The 24,179-nt window shown below is 39.6% G+C and overlaps 1 protein-coding gene across 1 annotated transcript in view; it reads left to right on the plus strand.

Moving 5' to 3' along the window:
* The window catches only part of si:dkey-288a3.2 (protein phosphatase 1 regulatory subunit 37), a 157,897-nt gene that overhangs the window by 65,909 nt on the left and 67,809 nt on the right, over nt 1-24,179 (plus strand). The window contains exons 5-7 of the mRNA XM_051920019.1: nt 4,983-5,102; nt 13,783-13,930; nt 20,743-20,898. Of these exons, the coding sequence (XP_051775979.1) occupies nt 4,983-5,102; nt 13,783-13,930; nt 20,743-20,898 (424 nt within the window). The remainder of the gene's footprint in view (nt 1-4,982; nt 5,103-13,782; nt 13,931-20,742; nt 20,899-24,179) is intronic.

The following is a 24,179-nucleotide window of genomic DNA, read 5'->3' on the forward strand; positions in this document are numbered from 1 at the left end:
GGCAAGTACAGGTATTTAAATTCTATATAAGAAACTTAAAGGCAGCAGTGTTAACATTTCACTCATCCTGTTGCAATGCAATGAAGATGAAAACATGTTTGCAGATAGCCATCAATCCACTGAAATGAAAGAGTGGATGGATAGCTGGACAAACCATCAGACTGAATTATGTGATTCATTAGATTCCATAAAGCCAAATAGGGCAAGCACATTTTCCAGTTCTATTAAAAATATTTGATGTCCAATATGTCCAATACCTTACAAGGTGTACTATGGCATGGGCCAATACATGGAATTGGTAAATACTGTTCCATATTCGCAGACAAGTCTATGCATGAGTGTTTCTAAACAGAACTATGTATTTACTGGAGTATGAAAAACTTCATTTTTTGGTCAAAGCTGATATGTGGAGGAAGTTTGCTCCGAGGATGTTGATGGAGAAGTTTAGAAAAGGCCAGAAGGAGTTGCATTGTGTCTTTGTGGACCTGGAGAAAGCATATGACAGGGTGCCTCGAGAGGAGCTGTGGTATTGTATGAGGAAGTCGGGAGTGGCAGAGAAGTATGTGAGAGTGGTACAGGATATGTACGAGGGAAGTGTGACAGTGGTGAGGTCTACGGTAGGAGAGACGGAGGTGGGATTACATCAGGGATCGGCTCTGAGCCCTTTCTTATTTGCAATGGTGATGGACAGGTTGACAGACGAGATTAGACAGGAGTCCCCGTAGACTATGATGTTTGCTGAAGACATTGTGATCTGTAGCGATAGTAGGGAGCAGGTTGAGGAGACCCTGGAGAGATATGCTCTAGAGAGGAGGGGAATGAAGGTCAGTAGGAACAAGACAGAATACATGTGTGTGAATGAGAGGGAGGTCAGTGGAATGGTGAGGATGCAGGGAGTAGAGTTGGCGAAGGTGGATGAGTTTAAATACTTGGGATCAACAGTACAGAGTAATGGGGATTGTGGAAGAGAAGTGAAGAAGAGAGTGCAGGCTGGGTGGAATGGGTGGAGAAGAGTGTCAGGAGTGATTTGTGACAGCAAGAGTGAAAGGGAAGGTCTGCAGGCTGGTATAGAGACCAGCTATGTTATATGGGTTGGAGACGGTGGCACTGACCAGAAAGCAGGAGACAGAGCTGGAGGTGGCAGAGTTAAAGATGCTAAGAGTTGCACTGAGTGTGATGAGGATGGATAGGATTAGAAATGAGGACATTAGAGGGTCAGCTCAAGTTGGACGGTTGGGAGACAAAGTCTGAGAGGCAAAATTGCGTTGGTTTGGACATGGGAGAAGGATGCTAAGGATAGAGCTGCCAGGCAAGAGGAGAAGAGGAAGGCATAAGAGAAGGTTTATGGATGTGGTGAGAGAGGACATGCAGCTGATGGGTGTGACAGAACAAGATGTAGAGGACAGAAAGATATAGAAGAAGATGATCCGCTGTGGCAACCCCTAACGGGAGCAGCCGAAAGAAGAAGAAGAAGAAGACATGTGGAGGAACTGCAGTGGTTGTACCTGGAATTTTGCCAGGGGTGCTGAGCAGAAGTGCTAATCATTGCACCAATATGTTAACCTTCAAAAGTATTACATTTAAAATTCCATAGTCATTCTGCTTTAATGCTCCTATAATTACTTAATCAGATTATTAATTAGATAATTACTTAATTAAGTACAGAGGTGTTATTAAGAAAACTAAACAAAAGGGTGAAAACACAAATAAGGAATGACAGAAAATCTTAACCCTTAGATAATAATCTATAAATCTTAATAAAAGGCAACAAAACTACAACAAGAACTTACTGCTAAAGAAGACACCCCAACTCTGTTGATGGAGCCAAGACAAAGAGAAAGGAACGCAATTAGACTGCCCAAAAGCACTTGCAGAAGGACGTTATCCTTGCTGAGAGCAGATGCAGAGACAGTTACTGCTGCCATAACCATCAGCAACCATTACCGACCTAAGCAGTCCATCCCCTTCATTAAGGCAGGTGAGAAGTACACCACACAACCCAGATCTGCAGAGGGGCCTCTTCACCTCAGCTACTGATGGCATATGAGAATAGACCTGGGCAAGCAGCTAAGGTTTCTGGAGCACAATGCTGCAACATCGCTCCGCTCAGACATGGTCATTTTCTCTAAACAAGTGACCATGATAGAACTCACTGTACTCTGGGAGGAGCGCATGGATGAAGCACAGGAGAAGAAACATGCAATGTACCAGGAGCTACTAGAACAATGCTGAAGGCAAGGCTGGAAGACTAGCTGTGAGCCAATAGAGATCGGAGGTTAAGGCTTCAAAGGCCACTCTCTCTGCCGAGTCAAGGCCAAACTTTGTATTTTTTGGCAAAAAGGAGAGCCCTTAAGGCCATTATAGATGCCGCTGAGAGGGCCAATCGGTGGCTCTGGCTGAAAAGAGAGGCCAACAGCTGCTGGCATGCAAGCTGGGGACTGACCACCCCCAGCTGGGTCACCTGGGCAAGGGTGTCTGATGTTGGGAAAGACCCAAAACACCCGAACACCCCAGAATACACCACTGAAGATGCATCCCAGCGCATCCAAGGAAGGCTCAACAGACCAAGAAGGTCCTTTATTTGGGCCGCCTCAAGTGACTTCATAAGTAAGATGCCCCGTCATCTCGGCCTCAGCATTCAAAGACTGAGAAGAGAAGAAACAATCATGTAATACAGAACAATTAAAAACAAGACAAGTTTTAAAAAAGAATTAACAAAAAAGTAGATGATTCTTGAAGACTAAATACATTCCAAAAGAAAGTGGTTAATTTTCTAAGAAAATGAAAACTGAGAGAAGACAGTTAAGAAAACTAAAAGCAGGAACAGAGCTCCAGTGAGAACGTAGCGGTTGTTTCATTTACAGTCTTAGGCCTTGTAACTTATTACTAAACAAATCCATGAAATGATTTAAAATCCCGAGATTGTGAATTTCACATAACATTCCAATTTCTTATTTGTCTGTTTGGTTACTTATCTTGTTAGACTTGAAAGTGTGCTTCTATGTTCACGTAATAATATGGAGGACTATTTAGGAACAGTCAGGACAAGGGCTTTACTATACCCTTTAATGCTCTCTATCCATGCAGATTTATAACTCATAAATTAGCTCTTCTAAATGTTCATTCTCTTTTAAAATAGAGAGAGTGTGAACTGAATTATTAAACAATGGTGAAATTCTTTAGGCAGTTGCTACATTGTTTTGAGCGGTGCTTCAGTATTTCATCTAAAGCCTGTTTTATAGATGTCTGTATTTAGTTATAAGCTCAGCTACATTGGATTCAAAGATAAGGACTGAATTTCTCACAGTTTTAATGAATCTTAATATACAGTTATCATCTAGATGTCACAGTGTTCTGGTTTAACATGCACATTAATTCACAAGGGCAGGAACAGCCAAATGTAATTAAATAACATAATATCGTCAAACCCACTTAATCCAATTGAGGGTCATAGGTAAGGAATTAGAAATGATCTGAAATGGTTTCATTAAGAGAAGAAATGGTTTAATTTTGAATTTCACTAATTATGAAAGTCAGATTTCCAGAAATACTACAAAATCATGCAGTTATAAAACATTTGTTAGCCATGTCTGCTTTCTTGTTTATGTGATTATTTAATCTGCTGTCAAAACTAGTGCACGATAAGCTTCGAGTTGATCAGATAATAGATTATTAAATTCTGCCATGAGGGAGAATGGCTTGGGTGAAATATAAATTAATAATTTAATTGTGCTTACTTCTGTTCAGGTCCAGTAGCACTAATGTACTACCTCAAAAGCACTAAATGTATAATCAAAAGTCACACATTTGCCTTCTCATTAATGCAATTTATGAGAAAGGTTTATCAGGCGAAGAGTCCTCTAGGAGATAGTGGCTGGATCTGTAAACACCGGCTCTCAGTGACCATGAACTTGATAGGAAAGTTAGAAAATGGACGGAATTCAAGAAGAGTGGACTGTTGTATTGCTGTGGTAACAATCCTGTCTGAGAGTGGTGGTGGAGAAGCCCCTACAAGAATGGAGAGGAAAATCATAAACAGCAAGAAAAGCAAAAAAGCTTTTGGAGTCCAAATCAGTTGTCCTCTGGGACAGACATTAAGTGTAAATCACAGCATGCCTTACAATATTATCCAGTGGTCCACTTCTAAAACAAGCCTTTTGAACAGTGCGGAAAATTCACGTTGAAAAATGTTTTGGCAATCCGTGTTTTTACAGCCAAAGTAAGCATCCTGCTGCCTAGGGCATGTGTCTATTATGGGAATGTTTGTGGTAGCACTTTAAAAGAAGTGTATTTCATGATTATCTAATTATAAATCAACAAGATAATTACTAATATTTATCTAATAATTCATACTGAGTACATTTTAGTTTAATAGTCTCAGACAAATGTTAATTTGTGAGGACACTTTACCATTACATCAATATTATTTTCTTAATAATTAACGTGGGGTTGTGCAATGTTCTCATGTACTGTTTCTGAAACACGCTCATAATTACTGAATACAATTACATCAGCTAACTTAATGATAATTATAAAGGAAATAACACTGAAGTGATAGTAAAATGTCATTATAAATTAGCATTCATTTGTTATAAATGAAACCATATATAATAAAACTGCTTTGTTCTTCATTTCTTAGCTAAATCTTATAAATTAGCTGATCAGTTCATAATCAGTTAATTATGAAATACAGACACTTATTCTAAAGTGGCACCAGTTTATCTTTTAGAATTATATGGGCCTTGTATTTGAATTTTATAATCAGTTTTAAAAGCAGAATAGGTTTATGGGATCATTATTGTCACGTGTACAGAGTAGAGTGAAAGTCTTCCTTGCATGTGCCAGTCAACCTGGAACATGTCTCCATTATGGAGACCAAGATAAGTCATTTATGCACATTTCTTAGTTTATAGAACAGAATGTTTTAAATGGAATTGGAGAGATGGATTCTGCATTTTATCTTTAATTTCTTACTGCCACAGGGAGCCTCTGCTTTGCTGGATATGATTTTATATTATGAATCGGCAACATATCTCAACATTTCTTCCAATCAAAATATTGGAGGTCTGGGCTGGCTGGCTTTGTCCCAGTTAATACAGAAGGTAATCTTTACTAAAGATTTGTACTAAATAATTCAGATTTGTACTTCACGGCCAGGTAAGTTACCAGAGATTCAGACTTAGAATATGTGCCTCTGACAAATAAAGCAGCTCTGCTAATACTGATGCATGAAGTGATGTTCCCTATGATGGTGTTTCTCAACCTGTGGGTCACAACCCAAATGTGGGTCATTGGATGCCTTAGATGGGTCATCAACTTAAGTTAAAAATAATAATAATAATAAATCAGGCACCGTTTTGATGTTTCACTTTACTCAGTCAAACTGACCAAACTGACAGAAGTCGAGTTACAAGCAGGTGACAACATCATACGCTTCATTAAGAAAGCCAACAAACATGGACAAGTTCTTCAAGTGCCCTGTAGCATCACCTACTCCAAACTCTTCCAATTCCATATCAACCTCACTAGATTCATCCTCAAAAATTTGAACCAAACAGGAATGTTAGGTATATGTGTGGTGAGAAATGACCATTGTGCATAATCTGTGGTATGGTACTACCAAATAAAATCATGAAGCCTTTAGCTATAAAGACACTTAGAACAAAGCATGCTCCTCATAGGAATAAATGATTGGAATTTTTTAAATGAAAAAAAAAAATCTTGAGGCTTCATAAAAGACATTTGTTCAGCAAACCAGCAGGCACTCAGGACGTCGTCTCGCACATTGATCTGCCAAAGTTAAGAAATCACACACAACTGCAGAATAGCAATAAGCATGTGCACCGACATTGTAGACGAGTCCACCACCTGCAGACTAAAACATATTCCTCTCTGCACTTCCTTCATTTTTCGCTGATTTTAACAAACTTGTGAAAATGAGAGAAACCCAGTTTACCCATTACAATGGACACTACATTTGATTCAACATTAAACACCCAAATCTTCAGTTATTTATGGATGAGTGCTGTTCATATTTCATCTGTTATGTGCACTGTCTTTAAATGCTGAATATGTATTTACTATTATTTGTTCATGTGTGTTATTCAAGGGGGAAATGTTGAGTAGTTTATATTACAGTTCCACCTAATAAAGGGCAGTGGCGTAGGAAGGCGGGTGTGGTGGGTGCGGCCTGCACCGGGTACCAGCTCTGAGGAGGTGACAAAAAATTGACGGTTTTGTATTAATGCGCCTTTTTGTTACATAAAATAACATGTCAAATAATTTACATGGGCTTTAACAATCCCTAATTGCAGCAAATTGCGGGTGAACGATGTGATGCTGTAATGATTTCGTATTATTGTGTGGTGCGTGGGGGGAGGGGGTGTTCTGTCTCGTTTCTCTCACTCTGAATGTAAAAAAGACCAAAGAAATGATATTTGATTTTAAGAGACAGAAATCTGTATGTTCACCTATTGGAGGTAGAAATAGTGAATGAATATAAATACTTAGGAACTTACCTAGATAATAATCTTAACTGGAATACAAATACAAAAAAATTATATTCTAAATGCAACCAGCGCTTATTTCTCCTCCATAAACTCAAACTATTTAAAGTAGACAAGGACCTCATGTTGTCCTTCTATCGTAGTATGATCCAGTCTGTGGTCACTTTCAGTTTCATTGCCTGGTTTAATAGTCTGACAAACCAAAACTCAAAAAAGTTCCCGCAGATTACGAGGTATGCAGCTAAAGTTATTGGGGCTGATGTAGATGATGTGACTAGTGTGTATCAGAGGGCAATGCTAAAGAAACTGGAAATCATCTCAACTGATGACAGTCATCCATTACATGTAGAACTAAACTTCATTAAATCAGGAAGGATAGTTGCTTTGAAAACCCACACAAATCGCTCCAGAAACTCCTTTCTTCCTAGTGCCATACAACTTTTCAATAAGAAATATCGGAGATTATGTTTAAGGTTTTGATATATATCCTGTTACCTTTTTTTTTTTTGTGTAAATATGTTTTATCTAACTGCCTTACCTTAACCTTTCTTATTTCTATTTGTCTGTTTTATTTCATTCTGTCTGTTACCTGTTATTAGATGCAACTGAGAAGGCAAATTTCATGTTTTCTTGTGTAAACATGACTAAATAAAGAAACCTAAACCTAAACCTAAACCTAAACTGTGCTGGTACTCAAGTAAACAAACAACTGGTCCTGTGACTCCTTGTCTCATCCCTGCCACAAATATATCATCGCCTCAAGTCGTTCTGTGCAACAAGATGATATTTTTAACCCGAACATCATAATAATATAGTCGGCGCAAAATGTTTTAGACAATGGGGTGGGTAGGTATTGTCCGTTCTAGAACCGACCATAAAGTAAATAAGTTTACTTTCGGATCGTTCTACAAGCGAACGGACAATATCTCCCTCCCCATCCCACTATCTTAAGGCCCCTATATATACGAGCCGGGACACATGACGAAATCATGTGTCATAATTCTGGTTAATTGGCGATTTGGCGTAATTTTTGGCGACAAATCAGAGGCCAAAAAGGGGCAGTATTGGGAAATTATCATTTCATCAATAATCATTACAGTTTGTTGGATTAGAGTCTAGAGAACGAAACTTGTAAACAATTGAGTTTTCATTAAATTGTATTATAATAATAATAAAGTTATGCACTAGGTACTATCACTATGAAAAATGATTTCATACATTGTACACACAACTGGATTATTAATAAAAAGGCATTTTATTTTTTTTTTTTATTCATAAAAAATTGTTTACAAAATAATTAACATTATGCCCTCTTTACTTAACCAATTGAATAAAAAAAAAGCTTTCTCAATAAATTTCATTTTATATTTTGGTGGACATGGGGGTGAAAAGTTTAAACTCTGCGCCGGGTGCCACCAGACCTTGCTATGCCACTGATAAAGGGTCATCATTAAATAAAATCAATAAAACCTAGGTCTCAAGGCCAAAACTGCTGAGGACCACTGATGTATGTGTTACATTCCAAAATTTAAAACACGAATGTGACATACAGGCAGCTCCAGCCTGAACAAACAATCAAAGCTTAGTGCTGTTTTTCACACGGTGTATTGTGCAACTCGCTCACCCACAGTAATTCTAAAGTAGCCAACACACACAAAAGCACTGGATTTGCTAAATATTTCAATTTAAGGGAGGGAGGAACAGAAAGTGTCACAACAATGCAGTCCCTCAGGACTTTCTTATACAGGCATTGTCTTCCTGTTGGGACTTTTCACCCACTTGTCCACCCAGAAGTAGTCAAAGAGACTCACTCCCAAGCTCGCTTCACCTCTCTCCCCTCTCCCTTTATCCGGATCTCTCTATTCCTTCTCTCAGTTGAGCCATTGCCCTGCTTATATCTGAAATTACATTTAGTGAGCCTAAGTGCAAGAAGCAGCTTTAAGATCTGACTGAGGCTTTCCTCTGTACAAGCCCTGGAATTAGTCTAGTCAAGTCAATTTGATTTATAGGTTAAAAAAAAAATTAAATAAAAAAATGTATTTTTTTTAATTAAAAATTTAAATTTAAAATTTACATTTAAAATTTTTTAAAAAGTTTAAAAATTCATTTAAAACAACAGCAGTTGACCAAAGTACTCCACAGTTTCCATAAATATAAAAATAAATATATACTGTAGATAAGTAAATACACAAAAGTATGTTACTGTCATGCAAATTTAAAAGCTAAAGGATTTATTTGTATTAAAGGATGAACCACGGCATATTTAAAATAGACTGGGACTGAACCAGTCTTACAGATATTTACGGTATGATGTCCAAAACGCTCGGCTCAACCATTTCAAAAACATCTTTAAGAAGACGAGAAGGAACAATATCTAGCAGACAAGTTGTGGACATAAAGTGACAAAAAATATATAAAATTTTTTTTTTAGGTAAAACAATTTTATTTACTTTATTTATAAATGTACTAAAAAGTAAAAAATAAAACTTTCTTGAACCACAATTTTCATGGTTATATGTGAATAAATAAAATTGTGGGTTGCACGTCAATTAATTGATTCAAACAATTTTTGAAACTTGTTTAGCATGGTCAGTGTTGTTGTTTTTTTATATTTTATAATGAAAGTAGCTATTCTATTAATTGATTGAATGAATTAATTTATGTTCACCCCATGATTTTATTTATCTACATATAACCACAAAAATTGTGGTGAAAAGAAAATTTATATTTTGCTTTTTAGTGCATGTAGAAGTAAAGTAAATAAAATTCCATCCATTATCCAGCCTGCTATATCTAACTACAGGGTCACGGGGGTCTGCTGGAGCCAATCCCAGCTAATAGAAAGGCAGGAAACAAACCCCGGGTGTGGCGCCAGCCCACCCCAGGGCACACACACACACCAAGCACCCACTAGGGACAATTTAGGATTGCCAATGTACCTAACCTGCATGTCTTTGGACTTTGGGAGGAAACCGGAGTACCAGTAAATAAAATTGTTTTACTTAAAATTTTTTTAATATATTTTATTTTTTACTTTTTAGTTTTTGAGTACTTTGCAAATGATTTTTCTTTAATCATTTTTCACTTCTTTAAAAGTTTCACATAATATATCTTCTTTGCAGAATTATTTGAAGACTAAAAAGAATTACATTTTGGTCTCTATTTTTCTGTTCAGGTTCTTATGAGATTAATGCTCAGTCACTGCGAAAAAAAAAATATTGACGACAGAACGGCAAGCTTACGCCAATACGCCCTCCCGGTGATCATCAAGGCTACTCCTTCACAAGAGTAAACTAGTAAGGTCGGTCACTGGAAGAGACAAGTAGGGGCAATCCGATGCGTCTCTCACTTGTATGCTCCGATATCTCACTATATTTTCTCTCCGTCATTGTTGTGTGTGCGTTAATTAGAATCGCATAACCATTGAAATGTGTTATGTAATTGCATCGGTTTTGACGGATTATTGTATTGTCATCAATACTAAATACGTATGCAAAATTTGAAGAAATTTGTTTCACCAAAAGTGTGTTTAAAATCAGCTGTGAGATTTGACCCAGGCAAACAAATAGACAGAGGAGTCAAGTTAAATAAATTTATTTAAAAAGGGAGAGATACAGGCTCAAACCGAAGAGAAGCAGCTGAACATGTAGGAGGGACAGAGGGGTCATCAACAGAGGGTATTATGTGGGACCTAATGTCAGCAATTTTTTTTAACACAAAATCATAGAAAAATGACCCATTTTTGAAACAAGGACTCCAGACTAGAGCTTCTTTTAGTCACCCTTGGTGTCCCTGTTCCATAAGGCTAAATTACTTTTACCAGGGCGGCCTTCTTCCTCTCTCAGAATAACAGCATGGTTCCAAAAATTACAAACAACTCCCTCATTCTAAGAAGGGTCGAGCTCTGCGCTTTCTGCCTTGGATACACACGTTCACTCAATCTTGTTCTTCCCCTAGGCCCTATTTCCAACACTTCCAGTACTCTTACCAGACATGATGGTCCTTGGATGTACCTTTCTGTCTCTGCTCTATGTCACCTTTTGCTGTCTGGAGTCTCCCTGTCCAATAGGTTACCCTTCACAAGTAACTAGAAGCTCAGCAGATACAGTACTCCACAAGAAATAGATTTTAAAAATAAAAAAGCTACAAATATCATTATTTCCATATTTCAAACACAGTTTTGAATTCCTCTAACACAGTGGCTCATCTTTCTGAAGTCTTGTGTTTTTGTGGAAAACAGGGGAGTCGAACTCCAGGCCTGGAGGGCCGCAGTGGCTGCGGGTTTTCATTCTAACCCTTTTCCTAATCAGTGACCAGTTTTCACTGCTAATTCACTCCTTTGCCCTTTGTTTTAATAGCCCTGTTTTTAAGGATTCAGTGCTCTGACTTGATTAATTTCTTCATCAAATGACAGCCAAGCAGAAATGAGATGTGAAACAAGCCAACAGATGACCAGCTAAATTGGGTCTTCAAACTCCAACCAATTTCACTTCAGTTTCTTAATGAGAAGCTGATTCTTGCTTAAACTCGCTCTTTAATTCCATGGCTTGTTGCTGCTCTCATTCTGCCACATCAGACATTTCCAAAATTGTTGATTTTCTGTTTTTTCTAAGAACACCGTCAAAATGTTTTGGTGATCTGAGAGATCAACCTTACTGAGACCTTCACCTTTCTTTATTTTCAGATATTATAGATAGCTGGTCGTGTGGGCGGCTCATTTTGTGTCTCATTATTGTTTTGCTGCTAATTAAGGAAAAAGAAACAACAAAGGGGTCTGAGTCAAGTTAATTAAAATTAAGGCAGTTAATTAGCAGCAAAAAACTGGTCACTAATGAAGATGGTTAGAATGAAAACGTGCAGCCACTGTGGCCCTCCAGGACCAGAGTTCGACACCTGTGGCGTAAAACAATAGAATAGAAAATATTGGGAATGGTCTCCCCTCGACTTTCTCGTATGCTCAGATATGGGGATGGATATTTGAGGAGTAAACCACAAGACAATGATTATATTTGTATATTATGTATATTAAAGAACCATCAACAATCAATCAAATCAAATTAATAATATATTGAACAATTATTATTAAAGTAAAGTTGAATAAATTGGACTCTGTAGCTGCATGAATAAAAGGTAAAGTACCAGTTCCGGTTAATGGAAATAGCCGAAAAGTTGATAGAAATCTACGTTTTGTACCTCATACTTGTATGCAAAATTTGGTTAACCTAAGTGAAAGTGTACTCAAGTATTTACATACACACACATATACCTACACAGACATAATTCCAAAAATGGTATTTTCGGACTCAGGGAGGTCTAAAACATCGAGATTCATCAAAATCTCAAAACTGAATATTTGGAGGATTCCAATACTTCTCACATATGAAGGTCAGGGTGGTCTAAAACATCAAGATTCATCAAAATCTCAAAATGGAATTTTTGGAGGATTACAATACAGTGATCCCTCGCTATATCGCGCTTCGACTTTCGCGGCTTCACTCTATCGCGGATTTTATATGTAAGCATATTTAAATATAAATCGCGGATTTTTCGCTGCTTCGCAGATTTCTGCGGACAATGGGTCTTTTTACTTCTGATACATGCTTCCTCAGTTGGTTTGCCCAGTTGATTTCATACAAGGGACACTATTGGCGGATGGCTGAGAAGCTACCCAATCAGAGCACGCAGTTAAGTTCCTGTGTGCAGCGACGGAGCACAGAATTCAATTCCGCTGCGTTAACCTGGAAGTCTCGTCTCGCTCATTCAGCATCAACGTGCTCCTGCTACTGCTTCAGGGGCCGTGCCCAAGCGTCAACGATTTCTGAGAAGGTAAAAGTTTTGGATATGTTGAAGGAAGGGAACAGCTGCACCGCTGCAGGACGCCATTACGGAATCAATGAGTCCACGATTCTTTTTTATTTAAAAAGGAGGAAAAGAATATAAGATCTATGGCTGCAGTGTCCTTTAACCAGGGCGCAAAACGAGTTGTAAGTGGATGTAATAAGGCGATAGTCCGGATGGAATCTGCTTTAGGGATCTGGATTGAAGACTGCCAGAAGAAGAACAACAGCGGTGCTACACAGTCGCCTGAAGAGGCTCCTTTAGAAGAGCTGTAACGCTCTCCTTTGTTCAGTAAAATTAAACTCATCGTTATCGGACAAATCGCCGTGTCATTGTTGGTGAGTAACATAATTAATTTTCTACGTACAGTACTTATTACATGTACATAGTTTAGTATCACTGCACACACATTTTACTGTACAGTATACAATTTTTCTTGCATTGTACGTATTTATTGCTGGTGGCCTGCCTGTTGTAATGGCTGTAACATATCTGATATCAGAGATGCTCGATATCTTTAAAATAATATTTAGGTTTTACTGTATATAAACAGTGTGTTTACATACATAATTTCAATGAATCTTACCTAATATCTAAGAGAATACAAAGGGTTTATGCTGTATAATTGTGCGGGAAATGTTAATAAGAGTGTGGGTGAGTTTATAAGGGCTTAAAATATATAAAAATAACCATATGAACATATGATTTTTACTTCGCAGATTTTCACCTTTCGCGGGGAGTTCTGGAACGCAACCCCCGCGATCGAGGAGGGATTACTGTACTCTCCCTATACTTCGTATACGAGAGAGTAAAAAGGGCTGAGATTTGGGGCTGACCTTACTGAACATAGAAAGCATCCACACAGTGACAGCTCTGTCAGGCAGCACGTTATTGGCTGTCGGAAAAAGGGGTGTGATCTCGACACTTTGGAAATGTGAAACTGTGCTAGTGTTTTATCATGTCATGGAGTTTTGCGATGTTGCCAGTTGTGTAATCTGACATTCTCAGGCGTAGAGAATGGCAACTGCAGTTGTTAAATTTGATATTCCCTCCAACTAAAAGTCATGTAATGGGTAGATACTGAATGAGTGCCATTACTTAAAGATTTGTGAAGCAGGAATTGGACTCCTAAGCTATCAGAGGGTACACAGATAATCCTGATGGACATTATTCATATTTCCCATGAAGAAGACAACTGAACGATTTGCATTTTACTCATTACTCTATGCAGGTGTTTATATTGTACTGTTGTTTTGAAATGTGTGGTATACTATACAGCTTATTGTATTTATTGCATTCTGTTTTGCTTGTTTTATGGAGGGCAAACACAAGTAAACATTCCAATGCCTTAGTGATAGCTAACAAGCCAACATAGAATGATTGGAACAGTTGATCTGTGACCGTATCACAAAAACATTTCCATAAATGTGTTTTTCAGAGCAGTTGCCTGGTGGGCCTGGATGCCAGTAACATGCCACTCCTTGAATGCCCTGCGCGGACTCTGTCCCGAGCCTTGCAGTTTAGTAGGCTGACAGTACTACACCTTGAGAACTGCTACCTAACTGGCCGCCCTCTGTTTACGCTAGGTAAGACTATTTTAAATAAACTAATGGGAAAATATGACAAATGTGTTCTTAAGATATTTCATAAACTACATTCAAATTTTGTTTTTTTTTGCATAGCAGCTACAACTTTTATTGAAATGGAATGCATCTTTGCAAATGGCTGCAGTGCTCCATTAATTACAACGTCGCACAAACCCCCTTGCATTAGTGCTGTGAAAAGATCATTTTTCTTTCTTGGCAGTGGTTTAAAGAACATATTTTATCAGCCTGCCTTCTGCCATGACTGCCGTGACCTGATCAACAAGAGCAGATGAATGTAGCATACATATTTACAGCAGCTCCTTCCTTCAAATGAGAATCTCAGCCTGACAAGCCAATCTAGGATTTAATCCCCTAATCTTCTAATGTCACTTTCATGTTAATACATTGATGCAGGTCTAGCATTGGCCCAAAGCTCACAAAAATAACATGCTGGGAAAAGCTCATTTTAATGGCACACGTGATAACATACTTCACATATGGATGCAGCAAGAGACCTGGAAATTATTATTTTCTTTGGCAGTTTATGGCTTATGCAGTATTAATAACTGGCTCACACAAAGCCCTTTCACTAGAACCATATTTGAATGTAAAAGTCTTATATCATATACCTTTAATATACTTTGAGTGATCTGTTGTACAAAATACTGTGAAACTATTCACATGAATGGATGTGCTACAGAAGTACAGAAACTTTTTTTTCTTTGAATAATTACAACAGAGCGTGAGGGGAAATCAAGCAGTGCCCACCTTGTGCACATACATTCTAGGAAAGGCCATGAATAGGAGGCCTGTCCGTCAAAAGGAACATTAAATCACCCCAGGCCAGTTTACAGTGACCTACCAATATTCACATCTGTAGGGTGGAGAAAGACCCCAATACAGACACTGGGAGAGCATGAAAAGTTTACACGCTGGTAGGTGAGCCCAGGTATCTGGAGCTGAAAGGCACCACTGCCAGCCACTCTGCCATCAACACAATTCTTAATAATATTATTAAAAAAAAAGACTTGTCTGCCTTTGGATTTAATCTGAAAACAGATTATACTTGCGTCTCAATACTGTTCGGTCTAAAGTGATTGCTTTAGCATTCAGCACGACCCACTGCTTGCTTTGATGAGCTTTAGTTTATTGACAGTAGGGAAACAAAGCTATGCATTTGATTTTTGAAGAGTGAGAAAAGGTACGTACAGAAAAAAAAGAGGCTGGACCTTTAAATATTACCGTTTATCTTGCATTTTGGTAATGCAGTAGGTTTTCTCGCACAGTGGGAGCTAGTGGCACTGATCGTTGTGATCGATTGCCCAGGCTTGATTACAAAACTAACTGTAGAAGGCTTTGCAGCAAGACTACACTGAATCAATCGCAATGATCCCCTCCACTTGGTTCCAACTGTGAATGATGACAATGTTGGCATTCTGCATGCAACCAAGTGACTTGATCAAATCTGCTAAATCGATTTATGAGAAAAGAAAAGGAAAAGGAAACTGTGTGCAGCCTTCAGGGAACGAGGCCTGAATATGTGGCTAAGCAAGGTGCCAGTGCACACTAACTACCTGCAGCTATTGTAAAATGGTCTGACATAGTATGCATTGCATTAAATGTTGGGCATTATAATATATATATATATATATATATATATATATATATATATATATATATATATATAGTAGCAGTAGAGGTATCGATCCACCTCTTGAACCCTCAGGTACTACTCCAAACACCAGGTAAAAGTACAAGACTTCTTTATTTTATAATAGTACAGTGCACCAAGCACCCTCCACTCCACACTACTCATATACTCAATTCTCCAAATACAAACCAATCCTCCTCTCCCAGACACTTCGCCACCCTACCTCCCAGCTCAGCTCAATGTCTGGACTTTCCCAGAGTCCTTTATACTCCCTGACCCGGAGGTGTTCCTGCCCAACAGTCCACAAGTCCTTATTCCTTCCGAGTCAGGGTAAACAGTCCTTATCTTCACCCCGGAAGCACGTCGTTTCTTCCTGTCCCGGGATTATGATGCACTTCCGGGTTATAGGGCATATACGAGTCCACAGGCCTCCCGACAGCGACTCCCAGTGGTTCCCAGCAGGGCTGTGTATAAAAACTACATAGTCCATGAGGCCCTGCTGGAATTCGGGGGCCCGTTCATGCTGTCGGGAGAGCTCCTCCTGGCGGCCTGGGGGTGAGGGCCAGAATATAAAGCCGGCCATCCTTCACAATATATATATATATATATATATATATATATATATATATATATATATATATATATATACATATACACACACATATATATAAAAATATATACATATATACACATATATAATATACTGTACATATATATATATATATATCTATATCAAATAAGAGGCTTGCTCATATTTAGTGACTGCAACTCTATGGCTGATTAAAGCACTGTACATCTCTCTGTCTATAAGAAGGACCACCTTGGTCACAGGACTATTGTGTGACCTTCATGAGGGGGTGGGGTGTGTATTTAACTGTATATATGTTTATAGGTGTTACTATATGTTGGGGAGGACAAAAGTCATTGCTGTCTTCATTCTTTCTTTTAAAATGTACTAGAGGGCATCACCCCCTGCTCACTTAGCTTGCCAACCCCCCCGGCCTGCCAGCCACTTCGTGTCTCTGCCGCTCACGTATGTGGATTTCACTTTCACCAAACAACAAATCTTTTAATTCTCACAAATACGCCTCTGCATTGTGAAGAAACACACTTTTTCCTGAAGACAACACGAATTAGACGATCTACAAGTCTCCGACTTAAAGTTTAAATCCGAACAATATATTCAATCTCTTTTCGCAGCTTCGTTATTTCACCGAGTAATAATTTCCGTTTGTTTGCGCTAATGCGATCTTTACTATCATTTTTTTGAGACTTTAGAATTTTCGTACTTCCATTATCTCTAACCTGCTCTGCATGTGTATCGCACCAATGATTTTGAATTCTTTACGACGTTCTACTTTGTCATCTACTCTTTGTCTGTTATTTCTGGCTCCGGTCGTGGTTAAAATCTCTTGGCACAAAGTCTCATCTCGCGAGACATGAAAGTGTCTCTCTGAAAAAGTCATGTCTCATCTTGTCCCAGGATATTTTTATTATAATAGAGAGATAATATATATTTTTACTGGCTTTGCTAAAAATGTCTTGTAACTGTCTTTTTTACATTTATATATATATATATATATATGTGTATATATATATATACAGGGGGTCCTCAGGTTACGACACAATTCCATTCCTACAACAGTGATGTAACCCAAATTTTGGTGTAAGTCAAAACACACCCTAGCCTAAGTCACTTACCTATCCTAACACATTTGCAAAATCATAATCTAGAACATAAAAACACAATTAAGCCACAGAAAAAGGAAAAGGACATAAATATACTGTACTGTACTGTAGTAACAGAAAAAATGAGCGTAAAAAAAATCCTTACCTTTATTCCTTGTCACGTCTCAGTTTTTAAGTTTTTATGGGAGTGAGCGTTGTAAACTCGAAACGTTGTATGTCGAGACGTTGTAACCCGAGGACCCCCTATATATATATATATATATATATATATATATACTGTATCGGTTGGCTGGGGGCTGTGCCCAGCCGGGACACCTGGAAGGACCAGGAGAGGGACTATGCCTCCCCCAGACCACGAGAGGGCAGCTCACGGGAAGTGAGCATGTAAGCTCAACCCTATAGGGGCCCGTGGCCACCGCCTGGGGGCGCTTAGATGATTGAGGGGCCCTGGACATCAGCTCTTCTGCCAAACCCAGAGGTGCTGGCAGAAGGAATACCAGGGACACCAAGAGTGCTTCCAGGTGCTCATGCGGCACTTTCGCCACACCAGGAAGTGCCACAGGAAGATCATAAAAAGGGCACCTAGAGCACATCCAGGTGAGGATAAAAGAGGCCGCCTTCCTCCAGTCATTAGCCGGAGTCGGGAGGAAGAGGACGAAGCTCGGAGGAGAGGAGTGGAGGCGGTGAAGAAAGGACTTTTGGAAGGCCCGGACGTAGGGGTGTTTGGTGTAAGGACACTGGGTTATGTGCGGGACTTGGATAATTGTAAATAGTGTAAATAAACGTGTGTGTGTTGGTGTTCGAGCTGGTTTTCCACAATACATACACACACACACACACATATATATATATTGTGGGGAACAGCCCGGACACAGACAGGTAGACATGATTTGAAGTCACCACACACATTTATTTACAAATATATATAACGGTGAACACACACAACCTAGTGCCGCAACACCAATCACACTCAGACCAGGCCCTCAAAACAATGCCTCGTCTCTCTTCTGGTCCGCCTCCACTCCTCTCCTCTTAGCTCTGTCCTCTTCCACCCGACTCCAGCCATCGAATGGAGGGAGGTGGCCCCTTTTATAATCACCCAGATGTGCTCCAGGTTCTTCCCAGCAATCTTCCATCGGCACTCCCCAGTGTGGAGGAAGTGCTGGCTGCGCACCCGGAAGCACTCCGGGTGTCCCCGCTTCTCTTACCCCCCAGCACTTCCGGGTGTGGCGGAAGTGCTGCGGTCCAGGGCTCCAAAGCCATTGGGGCACCCCCTGGCGGTGACCACAGGCCCCTACAGGGTTGAGCTTCAAAGCTCTGTACCCGTGGTCCCCATAGGTACCAGGGCGGTCGCCCCCACGTGGTCTGGGGAAGGCGTAAGCCCTCTTCTGGTCCTCCGGGGTGTCCCGACTGGGTCACCCCCCCAGCCACCTGCAACAATATATATATATATATATATATATATATATATATATATATATATATATATATATATATATATATATATATAAATATATATAGTGCTCAAAAAATTAGGGCATCACTTAAATCACACATCAGATCTTGATGAACAAAATATTCAAGTGGAAAATCTTTACTGAGTGATACTGTGTAACACATTGAGAACGAAATGATGTAACTATGGTCAATAGAATCCAAAATCACCAACCCATTGAGGGCTGAATTCAACATCACACTGAAAATCACAGTCAAAAAATTGAAATCATAGGCTGATCCCATTTGCATGAGTTTCATCATGGCAACTCATAATATGACTCAGCCGTGTGTATGAACCTATGTGCCTGCATGCACTCTTGACAACATCTGGGTGTGCTCCTGTATCAGGCCATCAGTGAGCTCCTGGAGGGTCTGTGGCACTACATGGCAGTGTTAGATGCACTGATGCATAACTAGAGGGTCTCAATTGGATTCAGGTCTGGGGAATGTGCAGGCCAGTCAGTGTCATCAATGCCTTCATCATCCAGGAACATCCAGTGTTACGTTTGACAATGGCCCTGAGGATTTCATCCCATTAACTAACAGAAGTCAGGGTACCATTCCCAAGCACATGGAGATCTGTGTGGCCCTTCAAGGATAAACCTCCCCAGACCATCACTGACCCACCACCAAACCGGGTGATGTTACAGGCTGCATAATGTTCACCATGGCGTCTCAAGACTCTTAGAAGTCTGTCACATTTGCTCAGTGTGAACCTGCTCACATCTTTGAGGAAAACAAGGTGCCAGAGTTGCCAATTGTGGTATTCCCTGGCCAATGCCAATCGAGCTGCATTGTGATGGGGAGTGAGAACAGGTCCCACTAGAGGACATCGGGCCTTCATGCCTCCCTCATAGAGTCTGCCTCTGACAGCTTGGTCAGAAACATGCACCAGTGGCCAGCTGAAGGTCATTTTGTAGGGCTCTGGCAGTGCTCTTTCTGTTCCTACCCACAAAAAGGAGCAGATGCTGGTCCTGCTGCTGGGTTGATGTCCTTCTATGGCCCTGTCAAGCTTTCCTCGTGTAATGGCCTGTCTCATGGTATCTCCTCCATGCTCTTGAGACTATGTTGGGAGACACAGAAAACCTTCTTGTGATGGTAGATATCGATGTGCCATCCTGGAGGAGCTGGCCTACCCATGCACCCTGAATTGGCTGCAGGTACCATCTCATGCTACCAGTAGTGACAAGGACACTAACAAAATGCAAAAGTAGAGAAGAATCAGTCAGGAAGGATAAGGAGAGTACAATTATCTGTGGCCAACTAAAGCAAAACCATTTCATTTTTTGGGGGTTGTCTTGCTTTTGCCTCTCCAGTGCACCTGTTGTCACTTTCATTTGCACCAAAGCAGGTGAAGTTGATTCACAATCGCTTGTGCTTCCTAACTGGACAGACTGATATCCCTGAAGCTTAACTGACTTGGTGTTAGACTATGATGATTAAGTGCTTTCCTTAATTTATTTGAGCGGTATGTATATACACATTTCACTGTTTACACTTAATTATATCAAAAGTGGGACATAGGAGGGGGGCTTTGGGGAGGAGGGGGTTGATAATATAATGTCCTTATATTAGCCGTCTTACATTGAAGCAGTAACAATCTGCCAGTTTTCAGCATATCGGTTCCAGTTCATTACAAGGTAATTGTAAAGCACTAAAACATACATTTTGGAATATAGGTTTAACCACTTCATGTTTAACTTCCAGGAAACCAGTCCTAATTAACACAGAAAAGGTTTTCTTTTTTAAAGTTATTTTTGGAATTTAACTTGACGTCTTTTAAGTGACTAATATATAACATGCGGCCATTCACACAAGAGGGATGTCACAAAACTTTTAAAACAAAACAATCCTCCCAAGAGTAAGTTAAGACAGTAACTATGCAATAATTCAGCACCATGTTGGTAATAAACAAGTGCATGTACTGTGTGTTGCAGCTGAGTGGGTAACCAATAAATGATTTTGACATTTCCAGTTTCAGGACTCACGTTTAGCCCAGCGCTGCAGGAGCTCTACCTAGCCGGCAATGGCCTCAATGGCTCTCAGGACTCTATGCAACTGGGTGACCTGGTCAAGTACAATTGCTCTCTTAAATTACTGGACCTGAGAGACAACCACATTTCAGACACAGGTACAGTATATAAATATGATTCAATTAAGAATGATGGAAACATTTGCAAACTGACGGCTACTGTTTCATGTTGTTTGACCTTTAATCTTATGAATTAAAAATTGGATATTCAGATTTGTTTAAAAGACCAGTTTTATGTATTTATTTGTTTCATTTATTTGGGTAAAATATGATTTACTGAAAAGATCAACTTTAGCAATTGATGAAGAATAATGAAATCTTAAATTAAAATGACCTGTGTTGTTTTTTGACTTAAGAAATGTTTCCAATAGTAAAAACTGATAAGCTCTTTAATTTTAACCACACATGCTTTTCAAAGTGGCGTATTGTTATTCAAGGCCTCCACCTTTACTCCGTCTGTGACTAATTTGTTTAGGAGTTGACTGGAAATTTGGAAACACTGTAATAATTGAATAAACATCATGCAGATGAACCTTGCAAGAGCAGAGAGGTATAATAATGAATGCAAAGATTAAGGGCCGTGAAACATGCTTTCCAGATTAAGTTTACCCTATTTGTAGCCCTTTTGGGACATGCCACATACTTTCAAGCATTCTGTTTGGTGGAATAAATGTTTGGATTTTCCTTGAAAGTTATATGCTAACAGACAAAATAGTATTAAACCAGCAGGCCATCTTTGTTCAGCTTGTAGCACTTTAAAGAGATATTTTTATTATTAATTTGGTGTACAGTGAAAGGGTCTGTTTCGTCTCAGCTTGACCAGCCAGAACTAAATTTACTCATAATGCATCTATATCTCCTCATCTTATTAACCTTTGACCTCACAGTCCTAGAAGCAGGTCCTCCAACTTGCAGGGAAAATTCAGGAGTTGGTGGCAGGATTGGCACTGCAGCCACTGTAAAAAACCTTCGATTCCATTCAGACTAGTGTGGTGCTGAGGTGTCACCCATTGCACGGCTGCACTCGGGTCCTAATCTGAGATCCTGAGGTGGTTCGTTGTGTGGTGCGTGTGGCAATGTGCTATATCATGGCATGCTCCCATCTGCTCCTTTCCTGTCTCCTCGCAGTAGAAATTTTGCCAGTACGGTCAGGCTCTTTCCATCTGTGTACTATAATGACGACAAGCAAATTATACTACTATGGTTTTGTTTAAAAACATAGGTATTAGTCTCTGTTTTTGCATTTCATCCACAATGTTTTTAACCCCTGAAAACAGAGACTTTTGAAAATGCTCTCCAGAGCTATATACTTCTGAAAACACCGACTCAGCATTTCAGTGTGGATGGGTGAAAATGCAGATTCTAAACAACCTCTGATTACCGTATATACTCGAATATGAGCAGAGTTTTTTAGCACCCAAAATGTGCTGAAAAATGTCACCCTCTGCTTATATACGAGTCAGGTCCCACTGCCCCCCGGTATACGAACAAGCCAGTTTCCCTTTCGGTTTGTGCATGCCGATGATTTCCGCACGTGTTCAGTCTCTCCCTGTGCATTCCCTGTGCAGCGAGCGAGAGAGAGAGCGCGAGAGAGAGAGACACACACACGTGCGAGACAGACAGACACGCACATGCAAGAGAGACACACACACACACAGAGAGAGAGAGCAAGCGAGCGAGCGAGATACCATATTGTTTTTGTTGACCCTCTTCTACACTTACAGAGCTAGTTTACTGTTTTTCTTTGAAATAAATACTCAAAGACATTTAACCTACTGATGCCTCAATTAATGTACGGTAATTTTATTGGTATTTATTTTGATTATTGAAACTTACCAGTAGCTGCTGCATTTCCCACCCTAGGCTTATACTCGAGTCAATAAGTTTTTCCAGTTTTTGTAGGTAAAATTAGGTACCTCGGCTTATATTCGGGTCGGCTTATACTCGAGTATATACGGTAGTTTATGCTTATTGTCTGGCCCTTCCCCGACTCAATCCTGCTCATTACAACTTCTCATTCCCTGAATGGTCACCCTTCACAGAAGAAAACCACATTCTAAAAGAGCGGACACAAAGGACTTGCTTTCCAATTAGCTTGTTGTGTTGCTTGTCTGTATCATCGAAATTGTGTTTTATATAGTTTGTATGTTGCATACATGTGCAAAAGGCAAATAATTTAATGGTTGCTACAGTTTACAGTCATAACCAACCCTTCAAGGAGAACAGTTCCTCTTCCTGTCTCCGCTGATGCATGCATGTCTAGTGTAGGCGGATGGTTACGACAAATATGCTTTCGATTACAGATATTACAGTTGAATAGCAAAAGTATAAGACAAATCACAGTAGAAGGAGCACATCCCAGAGGCATTCATTTCAGGCTGACTTGTGTCATCTAAGTGGACTTCTACGAGTGTGACTGTGCAAATGGTTGCTCACTGCAATGGACTTGTGTTCTTCCAGAACTGTTTTTGCATGGCTCCCAAGCGAATGAGAGAGTAAATCACTCCTACTCCTCCTATACTTGTAGAAGCAGAAAGAAAAACAAAAGCTGAATTAATTATTTTCATAGTGGGGTATCCCACAAGGTATGGTAAGGTAATGTATCAAACAAGAAATGAGAAGTGTGTATGTAGCTATACTACTACTTGAATTAGACTGACAATGCATAGTAGCAGTTTTGAGTTACACAATAGTTATGTAACGTTACAAATGAGTACACATTTCTCATTTTAATGCCAGATGTGTTGGCATACTTTCCTATACTATTATGGAATGCTAGAAGAGTTGGAGGAGATGGAGTGGAAAAGATAGATAGATAGATAGATAGATAGATAGATAGATAGATAGATAGATAGATAGATAGATAGATAGATAGATAGATAGATAGATAGATAGATAGATAGATAGATAGATAGATAGATAGATAGATAGATAGATAGATTCTTTATTAACCACAAGGGGAAATTCACATACTCCAGCAGCAGCATACTGATAAAGAACAATATTAAATTAAAGAGTGATAATGGTGTGGTGGAGGAACGATCTCCTCAGTCTGTCAGTGGAGCAGGACGGTGACAGCAGTCTGTCGCTGAAGTTGCTCCTCTTTCTGGAGATGACACTGTTCAGTGGATTCTCCATGATTGACAGGAGTCTGCTCAGCACCCATCGCTCTGCCACGGATGTCAAACTGTCCAGCTCTGTGCCTACAATAGAGCCTGCCTTCCTCACCAGTTTGTCCAGGCATGAGGCGTCCCTCTTCTTTATGCTGCCTCCCCCACACACCACTGCGTAGAAGAGGGTGCTCGCCACAACCGTCTGATAGAATATCTGCAGCATCTTATTGCAGATGTTGAAGGACACCAGCTTTCTAAGGAAGTATA

The sequence above is a fragment of the Erpetoichthys calabaricus genome, chromosome 16 (assembly GCF_900747795.2).
Source record: "Erpetoichthys calabaricus chromosome 16, fErpCal1.3, whole genome shotgun sequence".
In the NCBI taxonomy this organism is placed as follows: domain Eukaryota; kingdom Metazoa; phylum Chordata; class Cladistia; order Polypteriformes; family Polypteridae; genus Erpetoichthys; species Erpetoichthys calabaricus.